Consider the following 18,121-nt stretch of genomic DNA (forward strand, 5'->3'; position numbering starts at 1 on the left):
ACACTGTTCTAGGCTACATAAACAGAGGGATAGAATCAAGATCACGTGAAGTATTAATACCACTTTATAAGGCCTTGGTAAGGCCACACTTGGAATACTGCATTCAGCTTTGGTCGCCATGATGTAGAAAAGATGTGGAGACTCTAGAAAGAGTGCAGAGAAGAGCAACAAAGATGATTAGGGGATTGGAGACTAAAAGATATGAAGAACGGTTGCAGGAACTGGGTATGTTTAGCTTAAGAGAAAGAAGGACTAGGGGAGACATGATAGCAGTGTTCCAATATCTCAGGGGTTGCCACAAAGAAGAGGGAGTCAAGCTATTCTCCAAGGCACCTGAGGGTAGAACAAGAAGAAATGGGTGGAAACTAATCAAGGAGAGAAGCAACTTAGAACTGAGGAGAAATTTCCTGACGGTTAGAACAATTAATCAGTGGAACAGACGTTGCCTCCAGAAGTTGTGAATGCCCCAACACTGGAAGTCTTTAAGAAGATGTTGGATAGCCGTCTGTCTGAAACGGTATAGGGTTTCCTGCCTAGACAGGGGGTTGGACTAGAAAACCTCCAAGGTCCCTTCCAACTCTGCTATTGCATTGTATTGTATTGTATTGTATTGAGAGGAGGAAGGAAGGAAGTAGCAAAGGGAGAGAGGGAGAAAAGAAAGGAAAAATAAGGTGGTGTTACAAAAGGAGGAAGGGATGGTATTATTTACCCAACCCAAACTGTATAGGACAACCTATTAAATGAAAGAATAAATGTATAAGAATGATCAGTGAAAAGAAGAAAAACCATTATTTGAATGCATACTTAAAATGGTATGTAAGAGAATAAAAAAAATTTCTGGAAAAAAAGAATCCCTCTGTTTTGGCCCACCAGCAGCCATCGGAGTTGGCAGGGGAATCGGACAGTGAGGAATTGCCTGAATTTGGACTAGAAGACCTCCAAGCTCCCTTCCAATTCTTCTGTTCTGTAGGTTCTGTAGGAGTGCCCGTATAGGAGCCCAGGCCAACCCCATCTCAATCCCCCACCTTACTAACACTTCTTGATATTTACCAAGAAACAAATATATCCAGATTATGTTTGAAAAGCTGCTAGAATAGCAATAGCAATAAGACTAAGCGGGTTTGCAGAGCCAGCATGTTAGCACCAACAATTTGGGTCCTCTTTTTACCCACCTCAGGAGGATGGAAGGCTGAGTCAACCTTGAGCCTGGCGGGATTCGAACTGCCAAAGGGCAGGCGGCCGGCAGTCGGCAGAAGTAGCCTGCCGTACGGCACTCTTCACCACTGCGCCACCGAGAAACTTGTCTATAGAAATTCTCAGCCATCTTAGTCAGGGTTGTCCCAAAGGTGCTTTTTTAAAAAGGCAAGTCGACTTTCGTTTTTCCTTTAAGACGTTTCGCATCTCGTCCCAGAAGCTTCTTCCGTTTGGAAGAACTGGGTGTGCCTAGTCTAGCAAAAAGAAGGACTAGGCGTGCTAAGGAGAGCAGTGTTCCAGTATTTAAGGGGTGCCACAAAGATGTGGGGAGGAAAACTCTTTTCCAAAGCACCAGAAGGCAAGAGGAGAAGCAGCAGAATGGAAACCGATCCAGGAGAGAAGCAAATTAGAATAAGATAATACAATACAATACAATAGTAGAGTTGGAAGGGACCTTGGAGGTCTTCTAGTCCAACCCCCTGCCTAGGCAGGAAACCCTATACCATTTCAGGCAAGATGGCCTTTCCTAACGATGAGAACAATCAACGAGGCTTGCTTTCAGAAGTTGTGGGTGCCCCCCTCTCTAGAGACAGGCGATATTATAATTCTATAAAGACTTCTTGTTACCTAAGAGATAATTATGGATTCAAGGAAATAAGGGCCGTCCCAAATGAAAGAACATTAGTGGTAACCTGAACACATAATGGTCAATGAAATATTTCGCTAGGTTGAATGAATAACCAGCGACTTTATTTTTAATTGTAAAAACGGTGGCCCAAAAACTTGCAACCCAACGGCGTGCTTGATGAAATGGAGGAAAGTTGTTTTTTTTTTTCTCCTTGCTTTTGTTCTGTATGTGTTTTCTGGTTTTTCAAAGAAAAATAAATAAACAAAAAATTATTTTTTTAAAAAAGAAGAAGTCGTGGGTGCCCCATCACTGAAGGCTTTCAAGAAGAGATTGGACTGCCATTCGTCTGAAATGGTTTAGATCAGCGGTCACCAACTGGTGGTCCGCGAGAAAATTTTGGGGGTCTGCAGAAAAATTATTTGCGTTACATTGCACTAAATACTATTTCTCTTTTAAAAAAAAAATCGTATTATTGGTCTGCGGGATTTAAAAGTATCAATTTAGTGGTCCCTGAGATCCAAAAGAATAGAATAGAATGGAATAGAATAGAATAGCATAGCAAAGCATAGCATAGAATTCTTTATTGGCCATGTGTAATTGGACACACAAGGAATTGGTCTCTGGTGCAGAAGCTCTCAGTGTACATAAAGAAAAATAAAACAGAAGAGTAAGGTTCTACATTTAGGCAACAAAAATGGAATGCACAGGTACAGTACTATAGGTGGTACCTTGCTCAGTAGTAGTAACTGTGAAAGGATCTTGGAGTCCTAGTGGACAACCATTTAAATATGAGCCAGCAGTGTGCAGTAGCTGCCAAAAAAGCTAACACAGTTCTAGGTTGCATCAACTGAGGGAGAGAATCAAGATCACGTGAAGTGTTAATACCACTTTATAAGGCCTTGGTAAAGGCCACACTTGGAATACTGCATTCAGTTTTGGTCACCACGATGTAGAAAAGATGTGGAGACTCTAGAAAGAGTGCAGAGAAGAGCAACAAAGATGATTAGGGGACTGGAGACTAAAACATATGAAGAACGGTTGCAGGAACTGTGTATGTCTAGTTTAATGAAAGGAAGGACTAGGGGAAACAGGATAGCAGTGTTCCAATATCTCAGGGGTTGCCCCAAAGAAGAGGGAGTCAAGGTATTCTCCAAAACACCTGAGGGCAGAACAAGAAGCAATGGAATCTAATCAAGGAGAGAAGCAACTTAGAACTGAGGAGAAATTTCCTGACAGTTAGAACAATTAATCAGTGGAACAGCTTGCCTCCAGAAGTTGTGAATGCCCCAACACTGGAAATCTTTAAGATGTTGGATAGCCATCTGTCTGAAACGGTATAGGGTTTCCTGCCTAGGCAGGGGGTTGGACTAGAAGACCTCCAAGGTCCCTTCCAACTCTGCCATTGTATTGTATTGTATTGTATTGTTCACTATATGCTATGCAAGAGGAGCACAATATGCATCCATTTCTTTATTTATATTTGTTCTGCATGAATGAAAATGTATGTATGTATCAGTGGTGGGTTTCAAAATTTTTTAGAACCTCTTCTGTAGGTGTGCCCGGCTTTGTGGGAGTGGCTTGCCGGCCCTGTGACCGGGTGGGCGTGGCCAACTTGTAAAATGTGGTGAAACTCGCTTAACAATGCTCTTGCTTAGCAACCAAAATGTTGGCTCAGGAACTCTGGCATTTGAAGCACACAAGTCTTAGAGCTGTCAAGTTACAAGACCCTTGCACCCCTAAACCTTTAGAGAAAAAAAAAACCCCAGGGGTGTTCAAACTTGACAGCTTTAAGACTTGTGGACTTCAACTCCCAGAATTCCTCCTCTCGCTCATGATGTGCGGACGGGTGGGGGGAGGGAGCTGGAACCGGTTCTAAATGGCACTGTAGATTTGTGGAACCTCTTCTATAGAAGAGGTTGGAACTGGGAGGAACGTATGTATGTATGTATGTATGTATGTATGTATGTATGTATAGATGGATGGATAGATAGACAGACAGACAGATATAACAGCAGATGGGGACTGCAGCCAAGAATTGAATTGAATTGAATTTATTAGATTTGTTAGCCGCTCCCTCTCCACGAAGGGACTCGGGGCGGCGTACAATAAATAAAAACACATATTATACAATTAAAACATTGTATAATGAGGAAATTTAAGAAATTAAAAGAGGCTTGCTCCTGGGGAGGAAAGCTATGGCAAATCTAGACAGCATACTAAAAAGCAGAGACATCACCCTACCAACAAATGTGCGTATAGTCAAGGCTATGGTTTTCCCAGTTGCAATGGATGGCTGTGAAAGGTGGACCATAAGGAAGGCTGAGTGCCAAAGAATTGAGGCCTTTGAACTATGGTGGTGGTGAAGACTCCTGTGAGTCCCTTGGACTGCAAGGTGATCCAACCGGTCAGTCCTAGAGGAGATCAACCCTGACTGCTCTTTAGAAGACCAGATCCTGAAGAGAAAACTCAAATACCTTGGCCACCAAATGAGAAGGAAGGACTCCCTGGAGAAGAGCCTCATGCTGGGAAAGATTGAGGGCAAAAGAAGACGGGGATGGCAGAGAATGAGGTGGCTGGATGGAGTCACGGAAGCAGCAGGTGTGAGATTAAAAGGGACTCCAGAGGATGGTAGAGGACAGGAAGGCCTGGAGGAATGCTGTCCATGGGGCCGCGATCGGACATGACTTCGCAACTAACTACAATATACACACACACTAGCTGAAAACCCGGCCTTGTCCGGGTATTTATTTATAGGGGGAAAATGTCCGGCCCAAACGTAATTTCTAATGTTGGATTTTCCCCCTTACCAGAGGGAGCCCCCTTGTGGAGTACTGTGAAGCCATTACCATGGCAACTCCATTGCGCTGTACAGAAGAAGCCATTTTACGGTGGTACAGTAGAAGCCATTTCAAGGCACAACAGGCTGCATCTTAACAGAACACCTCCCCCAAGGGGTGTTAGGAGTGTCTTATCCCCACAGTATTTTTTTTCCAGAGAGTATGTCATCTGTGGCTGGAATACATACATACACAGAGAGAGAGAGAGAGAGAGAGAAAGAGAGAGAGAAAGAGAGAGAGACAGAAAGAGAGAGACACAGAGAGAGAGAGACAGAGAGAGACAGAGACAGAGAGCGAGAGAGACAGAGAAAAAAGAGACAGACACGAGAGAGACAGAGAAAGAGAGAGCCATATATGTGTGTGTGTGTTGCATTTGTGCTGATAAGTAAATAAATATACATATATATATGTAAAGCTCTAAGGCAGGGCTCTAAAAGGGTGTTTATATATTTAGTGACTTCTCTCTGTATTAGTCATTAAAGTGGTTAACTTTAAATGGTTCATTTCTTAATCTTTTAATACACCTGCTATTGTGTTTGTTAGCCTAGAGATAAAATACCAAACTATAAAGAGAAGAAAGGTTACGTTTGTTTCAACCGAGTGTAACTTTGCTGTGATTGTTTTATACTTGTCGTCTTATCAGGAATCTTGGGAGATTTCAAAGCAGCGTTGGGAGAGGTACGTACTGTAAAAGGAATGACTGTATACAGGAAGTCCTCGACTTACGCTAACTGAGCCCAAAATTCCTAAGCAGGGCAATTCAGTCAGTTTTGCCCAATTTTGTGATCTTTCTTGACACAACTGTTCAGTAAATCACTGCAATGGTTACGTTAGTAACACGATTGTGAAGGAAATCTGGTTTCCCCATTGACCTTGTCAGTAGGTCTCAAAAGATGATCACATGATCCCAGAGCACTGCAAGCGTCATAAACACATGCAGTGGCCAAGCCTTCTGAAATTTGATCACGTGACCATGGGAATGCTGCAAAGGTCATAGGCGAGAACAACAGTAGTGCCACTGTAACTTTGAAGTCACTACATAAATGATTGTAAGTCTAAGATTACTTGCAGATCAGTTTTTCCTCAATTTTGGCCACTTTGTGTGGACTCCCAGAATGCAGTAGCCAAAGTGGGAAACAATGCGCAGTCCACAACTTATAAGCTAAACCCAAGATTGTTGTTGCTAAGTGAGACATTTGTTCAGTGAACTTTGCTGTATTTTACCACCTTTTCCGTCACCGTGTTTTAAGTGAATTTAACCCAAGTTGTTCAATTAGACACATGCTCTTTGACTTAACGACCAAGCCCAAAATTTCTGCTGCTAAATGAGACATTTGTTAAGTGAATTTTGCCTGCATTTTACGCGCTTTCCCGCCAACTGGTTTTCAGTGAATAACTGCAGTTGCTAACTCAGCCACGCGGTCCTCGATTTACGACTGCAACCGAGTCTAAAATTTCCGTTGCATTTGTTCAGTGAGTTTTACGACATTTTTTTTTGCCACCGTTGTTAAGTGAATCCTTGAAGTAGTGAAGCAGACGACCCGGTGGTTAAGTGAATCTGACTGCCCCATTGACTTCGGCTTGTCAGAAGGTTCCAAAGCGGGGATCTGGAAACCTGCGACCGTCATAAGTACGGGTCAATTGCCAAACGTCTGAATTTTGATCCCGTGAAGGTGGGGAGGCCCCAAAGGCCATCAAAGTGTGAAAAACGGTCGTAAGTCAGTTTTTTTCAGTGCCGTCTTAACTTCATGCCGTCGTTGAATGGTCACTAAATGAACTGTTGTAAATCGAGGACTACCTGTAGGGTTAGATTAGGCTGCCTGTTATTGATTCAATGTCCATTTCTTCCCTCTGGGTCCAATCTTGGTTAACCTGGGGACTGAAGGAGGCCAGATCCTGGTTTGGCACAAAACCTGGGATTTAGAGATCAGCAAAACCTAACCTAGATTTAACCACGTTCTGATGCTAATGCAACCACGGTCCTGGCACGACCCTGGGGTGAGGAAGCAGCTTCACTGAACGCCCCCCCTCCCCCCAGTCTCGCCATCATCCCCCCCCCCCCAAAGCGTCCCTCCCAAAGTTTAGGACCTCCCCTCAGCCCCTCCCCTACCGGTGTCCCCGATGATAACGTATTTGAAAAGGTAGGCATAGGACATGGCGCCGAAGGCCCCGGAAGCCCGGCCCCAACCGCCGCTCTCATCCCCACTAGGACGCTCTGGTTTTCCTTTTCCGGTTTCCTTTGAATGAAGGCTAAAGGGATTTTAAAAAAAAAAACCTTTGTCTAGTCCCGGCTTCGAAAGGCGGGTAGCGACGCTCTAGCAGCAAGCGGAAGTTCCAAATCCACGGCCTTCCCCCCATTCACAATGTAACCGTTGGATTTGACGTCACATCCGCCGGCTTCCCGAAGGCGGCGCGGCGGCGGCCGCTCTAGCGTGTCTCCTTCCCCCCCCCGCCCGCCCTTTTCGCAGCCCCTCGAGGCGTCGGAGCCGCTTCCCGGCTCGCCGCCTTTAAACGGCGCCTGAGGGGTATTAAAAAAGCCGTGGGGAGGGAGAGAGAGGAGGGGGCGGGCGAAAGAAATCCAACCCGCCTTTCTCACGACCCAAAGGCTTGCTTCCCTGATCATAGAGTAAGGAGGGGAGGAAGGCAACGTGGGGCGGAAGTGACGCGCCCCCCGGCCGTCGCCTTTGGGGGCGGCCTCCGTTCCGGTTCCGGTCTGAGAGCCTGGAGGAAGAAAGCAGGGGGAGGGGGAGAGTCTGGTAAGGGGTCTCCCCCCCTCTTCGTCGCGGCTCCGAACCGGCGGCCATGGAGGTGAGGGGCGAGTTTGAACCGCCTGTCTGCCGCGGGGAGGGAAGAGGCTGTGGCTGCGGAGGAGGAGGAGGAGGAGGGCCGGGCGTGGTGGTGATGGTGGGGTCTGGGAGGAGGTGGTGGGGGGAGGGCTTGTTCCCCTCGTGCTCTTTCCAGCCCTTTCCCGACCTTCCCTTCTCCATTAACAACGCCCAGGGTGGACCTCAGCCCGCTTCCTCGGACACAACCCGGGCAGGTGGGCTTCTCGAGACGGATGGATTGGCAGTAGCCGTTGGGGAGGGAGGGAGGGGGGTTAGTAAGGAAACGGGTTTTGCTCTTCCCTTGAGTCTATGTACGAACACGTGCCCGTCGAGCCCGGGTGTGCATTCATATGTTACTAGAGTTTACCGTGTCAATAGATGGTCTGTCTATCTGTCCTTTGTCTTTCTGTCTATCTCTCCCATCTGTCTATCATCTGTCTCTCTCTCTCATCTGTCTCTATCTATCTCTCTGTCTGTCTGTCGTCTGTCTGTATCTATCCGTCCATCTGTCTGCCTGTATCTATCTGTCTATCTGTTATCTTTCTGTCTGTATCTATCCGTCCATCTGTCTGTCTGTATATCTGTCTGTCATCTGTTTGTATCCATCTATCTATCATCTATCTATCTGCCTGCCTGTCTGTCTGTCTGTCATCTGTATTTATCCATCTAGCCGTTTGTCTGTATATCTGTCTGTCTATATCTATCTGTCATCTGTTTGTATCCATCCGTCCATCCATCCATCCATCCATCTATGTATCTGTCATTGTGTGTATTCATCCGTCCATCCATCTATCTGTCTATCTATCTGTTATCTGTTTGTATCTGTCCATCTAGCCGTCTGTCTGTCTATCTGTCTGTCTGTATATCTGTCTGTCATCTGTTTGTATCCATCCATCTACCTCTGTACTTCTGTCTGTCTATCTGTCATTTGTCTTTCTATCTCTCCCATCTGTCTATCATCTCTCTGTCTGTCTGTCTATCTCATCTGTCTATCTCCCTATCTGTCTGTCATCTGTCTGTATCTATCCGTCCATCTGTCTGCCTGTATCTATCTGTCTATCTGTCATCTTTCTGTATCTGTCTGTCCGTATATCTGTTTGTCTGTCATCTGTTTGTATCCATCCATCTATCTATCATCTGTCTACCTGCCTGCCTGTCTGTCATCTGTATCTATCCATCTAGCCGTTTTTCTGTAAATCTGTCTGTCTATATCTATCTGTCATCTGTTTGTATCCATCCATCCATCCATCTATCTACCTGTCTATCTATCTGTCATTGTGTGTATTCATCTGTCCATCCATCCATCTATCTATCTGTCTATCTATCTGCCATCTGTTTGTATCTGTCCATCTAGCCATCTGTCTGTCTATATCTATCTGTCTGTCATCTGTTTGTATCCATCCATCTATCTGTTTGTATCCATCCATCCATCCATCCATCCATCCATCTATCTATCTCTGTACTTCTGTATGTCTATCTGTAATTTGTTTATATCCATCCATCCATCCATCCATCCATCTATCTCTGTACTTCTGTCTATCTGTAATTTGTTTATATCCATCTGTTTGTATCCATCCATCTATCTGTTTGTATCCATCCATCCATCCATCCATCCATCCATCCATCCATCTATCTCTGTACTTCTGTATGTCTATCTGTAATTTGTTTATATCCATCCATCATCTATCTATCTATCTATCTATCTATCTATCTATCTATCTATCTATCTATCTATCTATCTATCTATCTGTCATCTGTCTGTCTATCTCTGTATCTGTCATCTGTCTGTTTCTATCTATCCATCATCCATCTATCTACGGTATCTATCATCTATGTCAGCGATGGCAAAAAAGGGAGCATGCCTGCTTGCACGCTCGTCGGGGCCGCAACCCGGGAGAGGAGCTCCGCAGGGGGCATGCGTGTGCCGAAAAATGAACTTCTGGTTCTAGCACGCCAGCTAATCTTCCAGTTACTGGCATGCGCGTGTGCATTACGATCAGCTGGCTGGTGCGCGTGCTCAGGCCGGAAAACGGAAGACCAGCTCTTCCAGTTTCCAGCACTGCCGCATGCACGAAGGGCAGCTGATCATCACATGCACACCCTAAACCCGGAAGAGGAACGGGCGTGGCCGCGCGTGCCAGGCGACATGGCTCCATGTCCTACTTCAGGCACGTGTGCCATAGGTTCGCTATCACGGATCTATCATCTGTCTATGTAGCCATCATCCATCCATCCATCTTATCTATCTACAGTATGTGTCTGCCTGTCTCTGTCTAACTAAACTAAGACAGTGAACTCTATGTATTAGAGTTGAGGTCTTCTAATATATATATTAGCGTTCGCCATGTCAGACAAACTAGAATATTTGTCTGAAACGGTACAGGGCTTCCTGCCCGAGCAGGGGGTTGAACTTGAAGACCTCCACGGTCCCTTCTCTTATTCTTTTATTGGGGTGATGTGGAAGGCAACAGTCTTCCACAGTTATGGTTGAGGGCCTTGCTGCACACAGTTGTTCGTCTCTCTCATAGCCTTCACCTCCTTTCTCCAGGTACGTCGCATTTTGAAGGCTAAAATAATATAAACATAGTACAGGTAGTCCTCAACGTACGACCACCCTTGAGCTCAAAACCTGTGAGGCAATTGTTAAGTGAATTGTGCCCCATTTTACGAACTTTCTTGCCATGTTTGTTGAGGGGATCACTGAAGTGTTTAAATTAGTAACAGTGTTGTTAAGTAAGTCCGGCTTTCCCACTGACTTTGCTCGTCCGAAGGTCACACAAGGGGGATCACATAACCCCGGGACACTACAACCATGATAAGCATAAGCCAGTTGCCAAGCATCTGGATTTCGACCCCGTGACTATGGGGATGCTGCAAAGGTCATTAAGTGTGAAAAACACTAGGGCAGGAATGAGATATGGTTCCTCTAAGTGTGGTGCTGACTGGCAACAGGGAGCTGCAGCAGAGGGATAAACGAGCCACATTCAGCTCTGGAGCCGCATGTGACTCTTTCATCCCTCAGCTGCGGCTCCCTCTTGCTGGTTGGCTGCACAGTTGATAGCACTTTTCGTTAGTCCAGGTAGAGGAAAAAGGATGCCACGCTAGGAGGAGACACTATAGTGCGGGAACCGGACTTTCGGTCGGCTTCAGAACTGAACGGGGGGCTTCCGGTTAGGACCTTGAGTGTTTAAGGTTGATGCTCTTAGTGGAAAAAGAACTATATTGGATCAAAGGAGCATAGATGAGAGGCATGGCCATAAAGTGGCAAAAGGTCATGAGGGGGAAATAAAATTTATCCTGAAAAATGGGACGGGATCAGCATGAAAAGTATGGGATGTAATGATTCTCAGAATAAGAACAACATGTTCAGGAATCAAGCATAGCTTAATCATATGCTGTAGGAGCGAAGCCATCCTATACAGTATTATGGGAGGATAACCATTATGGAAAGGGACCCAGTGGCTCAGTGGCTAAGATGCTGAGCTTGTCGATCAGAAGGTGGGCAGTTCAGCGGTTCGAATCCCTAGTGCTGCGTAATGGAGTGAGCTCCCGTGACTTGTCCCAGCTTCTGCCAACCTAGCAATTCAAAAACAGGTACAAAATGCAAATAGAAAAATAGGGACCACCTTTGGTGGGAAGGTAACAGCGTTCCGTGCACCTTCAGCGTTTAGTCATGCCGGCCACATGATCACGGAGACATCTTCGGACAGCGCTGGCTCTTCGGCTTTGAAACGGAGATGAGCACCACCTCCTAGAGTCAGGAACGACTAGCACATATGTGTGAGGGGAACCTTTACCTTTACCTTAATGACTCACAGAATAAGAATAAAATGTTCAGGAACCAAGCATAGCTTAATCAAATGCTGTGGGGAGCGAAGCCATCCTATACAGTATTATCGGAGGATAACTATTATGGACGGAGTGTGTGAAATTTCAATCCCATGCCTCATTGGGTGAGGGATCCTTACCAACTGCCTTGAAGGAGGTGGTGGTGAGGCCCTTACTTAAGAGGCCTTCACTCGACCCAACGGAGCTAGCTAATTATCGTCCAGTCTCCAACCTTCCCTTTCTAGCGAAGGTTGTCGAGAATGTGGTGGCGCAGCAGTTTCCACGACACCTTGACGAATCCGATTATCTAGACTCACGCCAGTCCGGCTTCCGACCTGGGCACAGCACGGAGACAGCCTTGGTCGCGTTGGTCGATGATCTCTGGAGGGCCAGAGATAGAGGTTGTTCCTCTATCCTGGTCCTATTAGACCTCTCGGCGGCTTTTGATACCATCGACCATGGTATCCTATTGCGCCGGTTGGAGGGGATGGGAGTCGGAGGCACTGTTTTGCGGTGGTTTGGCTCCTACCTCTCCGACCGGAAGCAATGTGTGTTGACAGGGGGGCAGAGGTCGACCCTGAGGCCACTCACTTGTGGGGTGCCACAGGGGTCGGTCCTCTCGCCTCTCCTGTTCAACACATATGTGAAGCCGCTGGGTGAGATCATCCGTGGTTTTGGGGTTGAGTACCATCAGTACGCTGATGATACTCAGCTGTACATTTCAACCCCAAACCACCCCAACGAGGCTATCGAAGTGATGTCCCGGTGTTTGGAGGCCGTCGGGGTCTGGATGGGGGACAACAGACTCAAACTCAACCCCTCCAAGACTGAGTGGCTGTGGCTACCGGCACCTCGGTTCAGCCAGCTAATTCCATCGCTGGCCATAGGGGGTGAACAATTGCCCCCTGTGGAACGGGCGCGCAATTTGGGCGTCCTCCTTGATGCCCGGCTGTCAATGGATGACCATGTGGCAGCCGTGGCAAGGGGGGCGTTCCACCAGGTTCGCCTGGTGTGCCAATTGCGCCCCCTACTGGACCGGGATGCCCTGCGCACGGTCACTCATGCGCTGGTGACGTCCCGCCTGGACTACTGCAACGCTCTCTACATGGGGCTGCCCTTGGGACGCGTCCGGAGACTGCAGTTAGTTCAGAACGCAGCCGCGCGGGCTGTGATGGGGAGTACTAGGTACTCCCACGTAACACCTCTCCTGCGCGAGCTGCACTGGCTACCTGTGGTTTTTCGGGTGCGTTTCAAGGTCTTGATTACCATCTTTAAAGCGCTCCATGGCACAGGACCTAGTTACTTGCTGGATCGCATCCTCCCACACACATCCCTGCGGCCAATTCACTCACACAGGGAGGGGCTTCTCCTGGTGCCGTCCACTAGGCAATGCCAGCGGGCGACACCAAGTAGTAGGGCCTTCTCTGTGATGGGCCCAACCCTCTGGAATGACCTCCCCCCTGACATCAGAACCACCACTGACCTCCGCTCCTTCCGGCAAAAATTGAAGACTCACCTGTTCCGACTAGCGGGCCTGGCATAATTACAACTGTTACCTCCTGGTAGACGTACTATTAACTGGTTATTTTAGGGGTATTGTTTTAATTTAATTTGTGTGTTTCTTAGGGGTTTTAAAATTATATTTATATATACTGGCTAACTGTACAGTTCTTTTTAATTCTATTTTTAACCTCCTCCATATTTAACTGTACATATTTAATCTTTCTATTTATTGTATTTTGATGTATTCTTTGCATGGACTGTACACCGCCCCGAGTCCCTTTTGGGAGAGGGGGCGGTCTAGAAGCACAGTAAAATTAATTAATTAATTAAATTAATTAATTAATTAACATGGAAAAGAAAGCCTTGGTGTTATTAAAATTTAGTAGTTTAGGGCTCCCCCCCCCCTTGCTAGAGCTATTTATAAACTTTTTAGGCTACCATGGAATTAGGTTGAAATTCATGTGGAATTTTCTGACTATGGTTAAGAAGGAGCTCGTCCTTTCCGTACGAAAACATCTGCGATCCTTTCTTCGGTTTCTTTCTGCATTTTTATAAAAACCACGATCCAGCTTTCTATTCCTGCCGCAATAATGCTTCCAGGGTTATTGGGTGTTTCGATAGAGCAGGGGTCGGCAACCTTAAACCCTCAAAAGAGCCACAAAGGTCCTAATCGATAGCCCCCTGTTCAATTCTGGAGCTGACCGGAAGTCCACTTCCTCCACCATAGAGTCTCCTCCTAGTGCGGCGTTCTTTTTCCTCTACCCGTTCTAACTGAAACTGAAAGCCCTATCGATTGTGGAGCCGACCGGCGACAGGGAGCAGCAGCAGAGGGCTGAAAGAGCCACAAGTGGCTCCGGAGCCGCAGATTGATAGAACATTTGGATATATTGTGCTTATGCCTTTAAACTTTCCCACTGGACACGAGAAACTGGATGGATTTTGTTCAGGGATCTTTTTAGTCCCTGAAATTAAGATGGACAGGACTCGGCTCTGTATGGGGGAAATCCCTGTGGTTTTTGTTCATCCACACTTCTACAGACATACAACGGAATGTTTCATTACTCATTCTTCTGTAATGTGTGGGTAGCCTTTTGTCCTATATTTGTCCCAGAGTCCTGGTCTTGAATTTCTTACGTCTCACCTTTTTCTGAGAGGGAGGAGTTACGAGCCCCAGTGTACCTCGAACCCTTCCACATCTATGATCTTCCGTGAAGCGGTGCTAAAATGGGACGCCTTAAGCGCAATTCGTGCTATTATGGAACAGCATTTCTCAACCTTGGGAACTTCACTTTCTAGCTGACGAACGGTTGCTGGAATTGGGTATGTCTAAGTTTGATGAAAAGAAGGACTAGGGGGTGACACGATAGCAGGGTTCCGATATCTCAGGGCCTGCCGCAAAGAAGAGGCAGACAAGCAATTCTCCAAAGCACCTGAGGGCAGGACAAGAAGCAATGGGTGAAAACTAATCAAGGGAAGAAGCAATCTAGAACGAAGGAGAAATTTCCTGACAGTTAGAACAGTTAATTGGTGGAACAGAAGTTGCCTCCAGAAGTTGTGAATGCCCCAACGCTGGAAGTCTTTAAGAAGATGTTGGATAGCCATTTGTCTGACCAGGGAGTTAGACTAGAAGACCTCCAAGGTCCCTTCCAACTCTTCTTATTCGAATCATGCTAATAATTCTAATTGACGTTCATACATCTGGAAGCTGCCAAAGGTTGAGACTCATGGCAAAAGAACAGGGACGGGCGATTAATTTTTCCCAAGGAACCACAGGAGAAACTGTTCCTGCTCTTGAGGGCTGAACTAAGAGGACTGTGGAAGTGCAGATAAATTGAAAAGAAGAAACAAAAACAGCCACCCTCAAAGTAAAATCAATCCACGTGGGACAGACGGGAGCAGCCAAAGGCCTGGAATGTGACTCAGAGGCCGTAAAAATGCCCAAGTCTGCTGTAGAATATTTCTGACCGGCGTAATAAATACGGGTTGGCATTGCCCGGATAAGATAAAACGGTCATTTATTTAATCGCTTGAAAACTGAGCGGCTAGAGGGCTCGCAGTTAAACCCTTACCTGCCTCTGCCGACAGTGGTTGCTTCTTGCTCTCCCTTTCCCCACCCTCTCCTCTCCTTATTTTGTATGTTCTATTTTCCTTATCTTTCCCCCCTCCTCTCCTCTCCTCTCCTCTCTTCATTTTCTATTTTCCTTATCTTCTCCTCCCCTCTTCTCCTCTCCTCTCTTTCCTGTCCTCGTTCTCTTTCTATTTTCCTTCTTCCCCTCCTCTCTCTTTCCTGTCCTCATTTTCTTTCTAGTTTCCTTCTTCCCTCCCATCTCTTTCCTGTCCTCATTTTCTTTCTAGTTTCCTTCTTCCCCTCTCCTCTTCCCCTCTCCTCCTCATTTTCTATTTTCCTTCTTTCCGTCCCCTCTCTTTCCTCTCCTCATTTTCTTTCTATTTTCCTTCTTCCCCTCTCCTCTTCCTCCTCCTCTCATTTTCTATTTTCCTTCTTTCCCTCTTCTCTCCTCTTCCCCTCATCTCATTTTCTATTTTCCTTCTTTCCCTTCCCTCTCCTCTTCCCCTCTCCTCTCCTCCATTTTCTATTTTCCTTCTTTGTCTCCCCTCTCCTCTCCCCCCTCCTCTCATTTTCTATTTTCCTTCTTTCTTTCCCCTCTCCTCTTCCCCTCTCCACTCCTCATTTTCTATTTTCCTTCTTTCCCTCCCCTCTTTCCTCTCTTTGTTTTAATTCTATTTTCCTTCTCCTCTTCTCCTCTCCTCCTCATTTTCTATTTTCCTTCTTGCCCTCCCCTCTCCTCTTCCCCTCTCCACTCCTCATTTTCTATTTTCCTTCTTTCCATCCCCTTTCCTCTCCTCGTTTTCTTTTTATTTTCCTTCTCCTCTTCCCGTCCCCTCTCCTCTTCCCCTCTCCACTCCTCATTTTCTATTTTCCTTCTCCCCCCTCTTCTTCCCCTCCCCTCCCCTCTCCTCATTTTCTATTTTCCTTATCTTCCCCTCTCCTCTTCTCTTCTTCCCCTCCCATCTTCTCTCTCCTCTCATTTTCTATTTTTCTTCTTTCCCTCCCCTCTCCTTTTCCCCTCTCCTCTCCTCTCCTCATTTTCTATTTTCCTTATCTTCCTCTCTCCTCTTCCCTTCTCTTCTTCCCCTTCCCTCTTCTCTCTCCTCTCCTCTTCCCCTCTCCTCTCTTTTCCTGCAGTGGTTTTGAAACTTCCGAACTTCACGCTCTGTTTACCTCCGGGTCTTTTGAAGTAAGCAGACTCTGCAGGTTTTCTGGAAGATGGGCAACCTGCCGTGCCGTTGCTGCCTTTTCTGAATATGTAACAGTGCCCCCCCTCCATCCCTGCTGTTGGGTTTTGAAAAACTGCTCTCTGCAGACGTTAGCAGCGAAAACACTATAGCAAGCTTCATATTCATTCATTCAATTCAGCAGCTGTTTGCTCCCCCCCACCATTGGCTGGCGATCCTATGCTTTGGATTCCTGGAATGTGGGCTTCATTGATGCTTCCTGCAGAAATGAGCAAGTGCTGTAAAGATGATATACCTGTCCTCTAAAAAGCCTGTAGAGATTCTCAAGTCATTCTCAGTCATCCAGGTGCTTGTCCCCAAAGGTGCTTTTTTCAGGAGGCAACTGGACTTTCTTGTTTTCTTTGGAAGACCTTTCGCTTCTCATCCTAGAAGCGTCTTCTGCTCTGAATACTCCTTGCAGACAGCTGGTCATTTGCATCCTTTTTAGAGAGTCGTTGAGGCCATTTGGAGTCCCAAAGATGTTTTTTTTCAAGAGGCAAGTGAACTTTCTGGTTGTTTTCTTCTGAAGACGTTTTTGCTTCTCATCCAAGAAATTCCTCTGGAAGTTGCCGACTACTGGGTCCAGGAGTGCCACTCGGATGACCCCCAAGGACACAGATAGCGTCCTCGGGGATCATCCTTAAGTGCTTCAACGACCCTCTAAAAAGGATGCAAACGACCGGTTGTCTGCAAGGAGGATCAATCCTTCCATTCCCCACCATCCTGTCTAAGCTGAAGAAGCTTCTTAGACCAGAAGTAAAACATCTTCAAAAAGAAAAAAAAACACAAGTCCAGTTGCCTCCTGAAAAAAAAATCGACCTTTGGGACTACCTGTCCTCTACCTCCACAAAATGTCCATGCATTATAAAGTCCTTCCTGGCCAAGTCAAACTTTCCAACATTGCCGCGTTCCACTGAGGCTTGTGATAAGAGAAAGCCCTTCTGGACAGCATTTGTAGGTAAAGCTGACCCAGCCAGACTGTGAGTAGAGAATCTGTATTAACTCTGCTCTGTGGTCTTTCATGACTCGCACTTTCCAAACGGTTCAAAGACGGCAACTTAAACCAAGGAGTATCATCTCCGACGAAGATTCTCAGTCGTCCTCCAGACAACCTTCAGAGGTGTCTGAAGGTGGAATCCTGGCAGCTGGATCAGTTTGGGTCCAGTTGCCATGATTCAGTGTCACGCAGCGGCTCAGTGACTAAGACGCTGAGCTGGTCGATCAGAAAGATCGGCACTTTGGCGGTTCGAATCCCTAGCGCCGCGTAACGGAGTGAGTTCCCATTACCTATCCCAGCTTCTGCCAACCTAGCAGTTCGAACTAGTATGTCTAATGTGGGACGCAGTGGCTCAGTGGCTAAGACGCTGAGCTGGTCGATCACAAAGGTGGGCCGTTCAGCGGTTCGAATCCCTAGCACCACATAACGGAGTGAGCTCCCGTGACTTGTCCCAGCTTCTGCCAACCTAGCAGTTCGAAAGCACGTAAAAAATGCAGGTAGAAAAATAGGGACCACCTTTGGTGGGACGGTAACAGCGTTCCACGCGCCTTCTGCATTTAGTCATGCTGTCCACATGACCACGGAAATGTCTTCGGACCACGCTGGCCCCTCAGCTTTGAAACGGAGATGAGCACCGCCCCCTAGAGTCAGGAATGACTAGCACATATATGCGAGGGGAACCTTTACCTGCCATGATTCAACCTTCAGACTATTTGTTTCACGTTCAATTGTCCATGCTCCTGAGTGGTGTGGTGGCGTAGAGGGGAAGCTCCTGCCTCCCAATCTGGAGTCTGTGAGTTCGTTTCTAGGCAGATATTTCTCTTGTCTCGGCACAATGAGAATATACCTGCTGAACAAAACTCCGCACTGGCAACATGAAAGGCATCCGGCCAGTAAACACTCAGCTCCATTGAGCTGCCCAGACTTCACCCCGCAAGGGATTATGGGGGTCATTAAAAGAAGTTCTTTTATGCTCCTATGTCAGTCCCTGGCTGTTTTCTACCTCATATCGTTA

The 18,121-nt window shown here is 46.7% G+C and overlaps 2 protein-coding genes across 2 annotated transcripts in view; one reads left to right on the forward strand and one right to left on the reverse strand.

Annotated features, from left to right (window-relative positions):
- Nucleotides 1-6,903, reverse strand: part of LOC309400717 (ras-related protein Rab-2-like) — a 31,751-nt gene extending 24,848 nt beyond the window's left edge. The window contains exon 1 of the mRNA XM_081969355.1: nucleotides 6,770-6,903. Coding sequence (XP_081825481.1) covers nucleotides 6,770-6,815 — 46 coding nt within the window. The 5' untranslated portion in view covers nucleotides 6,816-6,903. The remainder of the gene's footprint in view (nucleotides 1-6,769) is intronic.
- A 321-nt stretch (nucleotides 6,904-7,224) lies between these two features.
- LOC309400711 (TOX high mobility group box family member 4-like) overlaps nucleotides 7,225-18,121 on the forward strand; it is a 40,379-nt gene continuing 29,482 nt past the window's right edge. The window contains exon 1 of the mRNA XM_081969345.1: nucleotides 7,225-7,467. Coding sequence (XP_081825471.1) covers nucleotides 7,462-7,467 — 6 coding nt within the window. The 5' untranslated portion in view covers nucleotides 7,225-7,461. The remainder of the gene's footprint in view (nucleotides 7,468-18,121) is intronic.

The sequence above is a fragment of the Natrix helvetica genome (genome assembly GCF_964273705.1).
Source record: "Natrix helvetica genome assembly, chromosome: W".
Classification (NCBI taxonomy): Eukaryota; Metazoa; Chordata; class Lepidosauria; order Squamata; family Natricidae; genus Natrix; species Natrix helvetica.